Source organism: Arachis hypogaea, chromosome 15 (assembly GCF_003086295.3).
Source record: "Arachis hypogaea cultivar Tifrunner chromosome 15, arahy.Tifrunner.gnm2.J5K5, whole genome shotgun sequence".
Taxonomy (NCBI): domain Eukaryota; kingdom Viridiplantae; phylum Streptophyta; class Magnoliopsida; order Fabales; family Fabaceae; genus Arachis; species Arachis hypogaea.
In genome coordinates this window covers 12,402,484-12,412,212 of record NC_092050.1, presented here as the reverse complement: position 1 = coordinate 12,412,212, position 9,729 = coordinate 12,402,484, and the positions used below count along the sequence as shown (strand labels likewise).

Below are 9,729 nucleotides of genomic sequence, written 5' to 3'. Positions count from 1 at the left end.
AAAGTTCTCATAGCTATCCAAACTCTCTGAGTTCTTCTCCTTCAAAGATGTTCATTTTGTTTTCTTTTTCTTAGTATTGACTGTCTGGGTCTCATGGTAAAAGACAAACATGGTGAAGTTTGTAAGAAAAAGCTAGTGAGAGAAAAAAGTCAGTAATCAATTTTAGAGAAAAATCATAGATGTATCAGAGTTTCTTTGTACGTCTGAATGTTGTGTTTCATGATCTTGTGAGGATTCCCTTACAAGTTGGGTTAGCACGTTGCAGTTGAAAACTAGGTTTTGAGTCCTAATCAAATTTAGATTAGGTGTAGAATCTTGGTTTGTCCCTGATAGGATTGGGTAGATCTTAGGAAAAGAATTGGTGTTTGAAATCTTGTAAAAGATAGTGAAATTTCATCATTGTTGTGATGGAGACTGGATGTAGGTTGCATTGCACTTAGCAGTTGAACCATGATACATCTTGGTGTGATTCTCTCTTCTCAGCTTCTTCTCTGTTTTTGGTTTGCAGGAGACAAAATGAAAAATGTCTCTCAACTTATTACGAGACAAAACAAAAATGTCTCTTAACTTATTATGAGACAAAAAGTGAAAATATTTCCTGAAATTCCTTTAAAAGTCATAAAGTAATATTCAGTAAAAGGAGAGGTTAAGATTCAACTCCCTTCTCTTAGCCATTTCTCTTAGTCATTGATTACCATCAATATTTTATCTTATATTTTTAAATATTAATGACTAACTGATAACTAAAAATAAATTTTCATAGCTCTCTAATATTTTTCTTAAAATAATTTAATAATACTAATCCTAAAAATCAATTAGAACATGGTAAAAACTTAGATACAATTAACTTTATCTGAAGTTAATAATTAAAAACTATTAAATAATTTAATAAATTTGACTAAATTATTATATAATTATTCTAATTATTAATTTCACATCAAATTAATTACACTTAAGTTTCCACTTTAGAACATAAGCCTATATTTATCTAAATTTTTTGGGGGGTTTTCCCAGGTGATTTTTAAATTAACATCAGTGGGATTGCGTAAGTGATCACTAAACCAAAGTCTACTTGTTATCCTTTCCATTAACATCTCCATTTGTTTATGGTGATGGTAGAATGAAACAAAAACAAGACGTACATGAACATGGATGTTGAATGATGATTCTGAATCTGAACACAAAATCCGAAACAAACAAAAACAAATGAAAGCATTGTGCCAAAGAAGCATGGTCGTCAGGAGCAGCAAGAAAGGGTTACAAGCAAACAAAAGGAACTGCCAATCATCAATCATGTATAATGTATGTGTTCATTTGTGGTAGTTGAAGGTTGTATACACTGTTGACACTTGACACTTCAAACTCTTTCAATTTGCCGAGTTACTATATGTCTATATATACAAACACTAAATCACAAAACCCCATGTGCCCCACACACAACAACGACGCGCCCCATCACTTTCAATTCTTAATTTCATCCTTTGAATTCTAATTTAAAGCAAAGCCTCATATATATCCTCTCTTCAATTTTCACTCTCACCTAAACACCCCAGTTCTGTTGATTTTCCTCCATGCATTTGGATACCGTATTACGTATGTGATGTCAATCAAGTAAACTATAAATAATATTATAACATAATGTTATTTTCATCAAGTCCACTTTATTAATTTTATTAACAATTGGTAATATACATTAGAGATATAATTAAATACCGCCATTTCGGAATGTAGTGGTAAACCTAACCACAAGCAAATTCAGGATAAGCTTCAAAATCCCTATGTCCTTTTCATATCAACAAGTGACCCTCAGTTCTCATCCCCACATAATACTTAACAAATGTTTAATTTCTTCGTGTTCGTTTAACCTATATTTGTTACTACTGGTGCCAAAAAGAAATAGATATGCATGGAAAGAAGATCGATATGTCCGCATAGAGTCTTTTTCATTAGAAGTTGGATCAAATCAGGTAATCGTGCTTTAATAGCATCACTGCATCTCTATCTATCTTTAATTAGATTATTATTATTATTATTTTCAACTACTAATTGATGATACTCATTAATTTTGAACTGTTTTGTTGACACATGATTACTTGCTTTTTGATTATCACATAAAAAATCAACTTCAATTCCGTCACCTTCCCTACCAAAATTAAATTCCTCACCACGCAGTCCACGCTAACTTTGAAAACATGGATGGCTACCACATTATTTATATATGGAAAAGTATGAGGAGCCAATGGATCCTTCAGGTTACAACCTACAACAAACAATGCAACATATATATAATACAAACTCTTGAGACAACGAAGTAAAACCTTCAACGACAACAACTCGCGCTGGGTTTCAATCTCAAATTAGAAATAAAAACACAAACTAAATTACTAATGCACTTAGATTTGCCGGACCAAATATGCTATATTGTTTAATTATAACCTGTCACATACTTTCACAGTTTTTTCACCTTCTAATAATGCATGAACTTGATTCACATTTTCCTTGCGACAAATAGCCACGAAAGTTGGAGGCGGGTGGAAACAATAACGTCAACGATTACCACTGTATAATTTTGCTTGCAGCAAACCTTACATCACATCAATAACCTAATTAAGTGTCCTCTCACAAATTAATTAAAAGGGAAAAAAAATAGAAGCAGCAAACTAGACATTACTTCCTTGTTGGGTTCGTTATTTCCATTTTCATAGATACATACATATATAGATACGTTTTCTTTATGTATAATTTTGGGTGGGCGGATTAAAAAAAGAGAGAGAGAAAAAAATTACAATAAAAAAAAGGGCGGGAAAGTGTTTGTTATGTTTGGAGAAGAAGGTTGTTGGTTTGGGTTTCTAAGAGAGAGGGCAGAGCACGCGCTTTGTGGGAACAGCGACGAGGCGAGTGGCTCTGGGAGCGGTGAGTCCGAAGACGTCGCTCATGTCCATCTCGCTCGGCTTCATCCCGTCGGGAAGCTCCCACGTGAAGCAGTGGAGTAGATGGGCCACCGCCAGCTCAAGCGCGTACAGCCCCAACTGCATCCCCGGGCAAGACCTTCGACCCGATCCGAACGGTATGAACTCGAAGTTGCTTCCCTTGAAGTCCGGAACGCCGGCCTTCAAGAACCGCCCGGGCCTGAACGTCTCCGGCTCCTCCCAGCTGCTCGGGTCCCTTCCTATAGCCCACGCGTTGATCATGACGCGCGCCCGCTTCGGGATAAAGTAGCCTCCGACGGTTGTTTCTTCCGCTGTTTCGTGGAGGAGGAGAGGGATCGGCGGGTGGAGGCGGAGGGTCTCCTTGAGTGCGCAACGGAGGTAGGTGAGCTTCTCGAAGTCGGACTCCTCTACCCGACGGTCCAGGCCCACAACTTGGGCCAGCTCTTGTTGAACCCGCTTCAGATCTTCTGGGCTTCTCATGAGTTCTGCCATTGCCCACTCTATTGCCGACGCTACCGTCTCTGTACCTCCAAACATCACGTCCTATTCATGTTACGGAAACAAGAATTACACAAATATCAAAGACAATAATAATTGTAACATAATAGTATAGGAAACATTTCAGGTGCACCGGGAGTACCGGTGCACCAATTATTTTAGCCGTTGATTTTAATTGCGGTGCACCTGAAATGTTTCCAATAGTATAATACCATCACGATAAAAATAAAAAGAGAATATTAATAATTGTACCATATCCATATAACCAAGAGATAAAGTCAATAATAATGTACACCACAAAAAAAGTCACAATAGTAATATACTATACTATTACTATGATCTTGCTCATTTGCTTTCCAGCTTTCGCTAGTTTGCTTTTTTTTTTTTTTTTTTGCTTTAATATATATGAAATTTATACAAGAGTAGTATCTACTTGATTTTGTTTGTGTACATACATGTGTGCCACTGCTGGACTAAAAATTGGAATGAAGGAAATGGAAAATAAAATGTAGGTATCCTAGAGAGGGAAATAACAACAATGAATAAAGAATCCAATCCACTTGTTAATATATATATTATGGGAATGGTACAGAGATCACTTAACGTTTGCTGGTTTTACTCATTCACATATTGCTTATACATTCAATCTTATCTACTTTTGTCACCGCACCTTATTTGATTAGCAAACAACATGAAATAGCATTAATATATCATAGTCATATTTTTGGCCTGCAAACGGTCTTTCCTTTTTTACGAAAAGATTAACTGACTCCTCACTGTATAACATTGGGACACAATCATTACTTAGGGGCATTTATGACAGATCAACCAATTTGAAATGAGTTTAATTGATTTAATTACGTTTATTAGATTCTTACTAATTCCGTGATAGATTTACAGTAAGTAGTACAACACTATAGCAGTCTCAAATAAGAGACATGTCACAATCAAATTAAAATTTGTTTAATTAATTAATTTAGTAAGAGCAGAGAGTGAAAGAGAATGACTATACCATAATGATGGCTTTGATGTTGTCCTTTGTGAGTTTGATAGAGTTGTGCAGATCGTCCGCTTCATTGTTTAGCTTGGCCTCCTCGCTGTAGAAAGCCAACAACTCATCCACCATATCAGACTCTTCAATATTATTACTGTGATCATTGTTGTTGTTGTTGTTCTTCACCTTGTGAACATGCTCATCGATGATCCCGTCAATGAAACTGTCCAACGCAGCTCGAGCCTTGACGAGCCTGTTGTTAAGGCCCTGAGGATCGATTCCACCAAGGAAAGGGATGAAATCTGCGACGTTGAAAGCTCCAAACAGCTTCGAGAATTCCTGAAGGATCTTGATGAACTCGTCTTGACCTTCTTGGGAACTGGACCCGAAGGCGGCGCGGTAGATGATGTTCTTGGTAAGGTTGAAAACGAGTTCGCCAATGTTGACGGGTTTTCCGGTGTTGGAGACGACGGAACCGACCACCTTGTCGACTTCGTCTCTGACGGACTCCCATGACTCTTGGCGCTTGCGGCTGAAGAGCTTCATGACACAGAGCTTACGCATCTGGCGCCAGAAGGGGCCGTAGTGGGCGAAGGCCATGTCCGCGCGGTCGTAGGTTAGGTAGCTTATGGCTATGGTGGCTGGACGGTTGGAGAAGATGTTGTCTTGGACTTGGAGGACTTGGCGTGCTGAGTCAGGGTCGGAAATCGCCACCATGTGGAGGAACCCCATTCGCAAATGGAAGATTCCGCCGTATTCTCTTGCTAGTTTAGCCAGCCCACGGTGTGTTAATTGTTCCATCATAAGCATGTTGCCTGTAACAATATGGAAAAAAAATGTTAATACTTTCTTTCCATCAATAAGACTAAAATTAACAAAACAAATATCCGATCCATTGTTATGAAAGAGAATTAAATTATTATTTACACGATTAGAAGGAACAGTTTTTAGTATAAAAGCATTTTTTGGCATATATATTATCTAGGTTTATAAAAATATAGGCTAGCTTCATAATTTTTTGGTTAAAAGTACATATTCTTATCCACCTAATCTCAAACATTCCATAACACTATTTTCTAAAGTGATTCGAATCTTTGTCTATATACTACATACAGACATATATAGGAGAGATTTTTTAGGTAATCTTCTCCGATCCATTCTTCATTTCTTTCAAACTTTAACCATTTTATTAATATAAAAATAAGAAATAACATTGTTTTACAAAATATAAATTTTTTCTTATACTGAGAGGACAGGTAACTTTCCTTTTCTCTATAAAAGAGGTAGTGTGTTGGTGCGTGTAATAAAAAAGTTGCATTTGATACTCTAAATTTATTGATTTACGAAGTAAAAATAGAAATGGAAGTTTAATTACCTATGATGGGTAAGCCTTTAGGCCCTGGTGGATACGGTGGCCTTCGGCGGATTCTAGAGACTAAACCTAGCAGCAACATCAGTGGGATTACGAGCATGGCGGCCATGTGGAGCGGTTGGAGCTCAAAGTTGGCTATGCTTAGTAGTGGCTTTTGAATCGTATCCATAACTATTTGGCTATGTAATAGACTTAATCAATGGCTAAATAATAAGTTGTAAACACTATTTTGGCAAGGGATCGATGAGGGAGAAATGGATTATGTGCATGTGGCGATAGCACTTGTGACTTTTGGTCACGAGGGACAATAATGCAACTGTAAATGTTGCTAAGTAGAGACATATAGTATGGTGCCTTATATACACACTTTTCCTGTGGAGCTTCAATATTGAACACAAAATTGTGGACCCTCTTATTTCTTAAAAATATCTCCTCTAAGTAGGTGAAAATTTGCGGCAACACTTTTTTTATTTATTTATTTTTTTTACTTTGACATGAAAGGAAAATATTGTAACGTATATAAATAATTTTTTATTTTTGATATTACATTTATAATGGTATTTTTTTAAAAATTATGAATGGTTAGATTGTTAATTTTAAATATGATATTATTTAATGAGATACAAAAATCAATTTTTTTAATTTCTAGAATTTAAAAATCAAATTTTTTAATTTTTATTTTAAAAAAATTTAAAATATAAAAATCAGACCTTTCAATTTTGATTCATCCTATAATTTTAAAAGATACCAAAAATTATATTACTCATTTCATTTCCATAAAAAAATGAGCTATATAAACATCTAAAGCTATATATATGATGTCTTTACAGTATACAGATTTTACTTTCGCAAGTGCTAAACATAATATTAATTAGGAATTATCAGATATAGCGTTAATAAAAAAATAAAACATCAATTTAACACTCGTATTTCAATGAGTTTGATATATATATCTCATTCTCTTGTGAAAATATTGTATATAAGTACGCATAAAATTTTTTATTTAGAAGAAAAAAAATATTCGTATTATATTGTAATTTTTGCTTTCACGGAAATGATTCTAAGAAGGAAAAGAAAAAATAATTTAGATTACTGTAAGACCAACCACGGGAAAGCGAAATTAAAAGGGTGTGTTGTTTTCAGCCAGAAAAATAGTCATATATAAGACCGTCCTGCGTATCAATATACGTGTCTATATATAATTGTTTAGTCGCCCATATAAGTATATATAACAGTATCATGACATTACACAATTTAATTAATTTTGGTTGATTGATACAATTTACCGAATCCTCTAAATATTGCAATTGGAGATTTTAATTAATTTAAGAATAAGAAAAAATGGGTAAAAAGGTCGAAGGGCGACGACACACAGGTTTGGACAAGGCGCGCTTCTCTTGTATGTGCCTTTAACAGCGTTTGAAGAGTTATTAAACTGACGATGCAAAAAGTAAACCAGAATAGAAAATTATTTAAGCCTCCTGTGATTTGAAATTTAGAAAGGGATTAAGAATTTCCATTAAGCTTTTTGTTTCTTTCTTCTCTTTTCTGTCATATGTTTTGACGCAATACACATGAATAATACTATAGAATTTTGACTTGAAAAAGCACGGAGGGCCTTTTTTTTCTTGTTAGATTTGGAACAAGCTAGTATATCCTACCTCTGTTATTTTACTAAAATATTAAAAAAAAAAAAAAACTATATTCATGTAAGAATAGTGAATTTTTTCACACGCACGTATTTCATTCCAAACGAAAAAATTAAGTAAAAGTAAGAGGAAAATAGGAAGTTAAATACTTAAATGTGTAGCTAAAAGTTGATTATTTTAGAGTTGATTGAGGAAAGGAGATTTGCGAATAGGCATAGGTTCAGTTTGAAACTTTGAATTAGTGGGTAAATAAACCATTATTCAGACCTACTAATACGGTAATACCATAAAGTGATAACTATGAAGGCTTAGGTGCGTTGTCATTCAAATAATTCATGCAACTTGATTATATCAATTAAATCTCACAGTCCGCTAAATATGCTATCTTGAGCGAGAAAGATTAATTAACAATTTTTACTAATATTAATTAATATTTGATAAATATTTTATTTTATATTATTAAAATTTATAATTTAATATTTAAAGTTTAAAATATTAACTAAAAAAAAATTGTTAAAACATTACCATCATCAATACTAAAATGATTGAGGCTTTCCCCTCCCTTATGAAATCAAACATATTTGTATAGGGAATTTAGTATCTCTTTTTATTTAAACTTTATTTTTTTTCAACGATGCTATACAACGACGCATCTATAAAATTTTGATAATAGAAAAATATATATAACATGATAATTTTTATAATAAAAATATTATATTTACATAAAAAATTAACTATCAAATTATCTATTATAAATTTATGTATCTACTATGAATTTGTATATATATATATATATATATATATATATATATATATATATATATATATATATATATATAATTTAACTTATTTTTAATATATATTTTATATTTTAAAATTTATTTTGTATAAATAATTATTTTTTTTATATATATGTAATATAATTGTTGATATATTATATTTTGTTATTATAAAATATGATTAGTCTTTAGAATATTTAATTACAAATTAAAAATTAAAATAGTAATTTAAATAATAACATATAATATATTTTATTTTTGTATATTTCATATTTTAAAAAATTGAATAATTTTTTATTGACAATAATTATTTAAAAATATTTAAAATTCACCTTTCATACAATTAGCTCTGATCTTAATGATATTTACAGTTGAAAAAGTTCATTCAATTAGTGTAATCGTTATGAAAAAATTAAAACTAATTTCAAAAGAAAAAAACACTAATGGATAGATAATATTCTTTCAAGTCGATTTCTAAAAAAGAACACCAATCTCATTTAAATTTGAAAATTTATTATCATTATAATGCACATCTAATATGAAATTTTTCAATTGACTATCAAATTTCAAAAGTTGAATAAAAAATTATTGTGGGGTCAAATTTAATAATTTAATAGAGACAAATAAATATTATTATTATGTACTATTTAAAAAAATTCTAAATTGTAGTGGAGGTCCACTATAATATAAGTAGATCCGTCTCTAATGCTATGTGTACATTAAAATTAGCTATTAAAATTAGTTATTAGTATAAAATACATATTAAAATATAAATAAACAAAAATAAATTAAATTAAACTATATATATTTAATTATTTATACACAAATATAGTAATAACTGATTTTAGCGGTTAATTTTAATATAAAAATAATATTTTTGTTTTTTTTTTCTTTTAGTACAAGTCATTCTCGATCATTCTTTTGAATATAGTGAAAAATCTAGGCATGTAGTTGGGTTCACGAAACGGAAAATCCATTTATGTATTAGCCAACTAAAAAACTAATTTAATTAATATTAGTCAATTTTTTATTATAAAATTATTTTTTTAATTTATATTTTTTAAATATTTTAAAATTTAAAATTATAATTTATAATTAAAATAAAAATAATTTTAGAAAATTAATTAATATTAATATAAAATAATTAACTACCTAATTAAACTCAATTCAATTTACGTTACAATTGGATTTAGTTTTTTTTAGTTTATTGTGCTACTGTGGTTAAGTTAATTAGTATAAGATTTAATAATTAAATTGAACCTCTTACTTTCCATATAAAACTACTTCTCTCAATTATTACTAATAATAATATTTTAGAAAAAAATTCAGTCAAAACAATCTAAATTTCACTATAAAAAAAATGTTGAGTATCGTTAAATTTATCGTCGAATTTAGTATTGCACATTAGTGTCAATTTTAAGGATAAATTTATTGATAGTTTAAGTGTAAAATTTGTCTGATAAAATTATTACCGGCAGATTTCTGTTTTCAACAGTAAATTTGCGAT

At 31.2% G+C, this 9,729-nt stretch overlaps 1 protein-coding gene across 1 annotated transcript; it reads right to left on the bottom strand.

The window, feature by feature from the left end:
• Positions 1 to 2,534: 2,534 nt before the first annotated feature.
• Positions 2,535 to 6,204, bottom strand: LOC112749500 (cytochrome P450 84A1). Its single transcript, XM_025797762.3, has 3 exons — positions 5,798 to 6,204; positions 4,441 to 5,237; positions 2,535 to 3,473 (listed from the first exon to the last, which is right to left on the bottom strand). The coding sequence occupies exons 1-3, from the start codon at positions 5,961 to 5,963 to the stop codon at positions 2,850 to 2,852; spliced, it is 1,587 nt and encodes a 528-aa protein (XP_025653547.1). The 5' UTR covers positions 5,964 to 6,204; the 3' UTR covers positions 2,535 to 2,849.
• Positions 6,205 to 9,729: the final 3,525 nt, after the last annotated feature.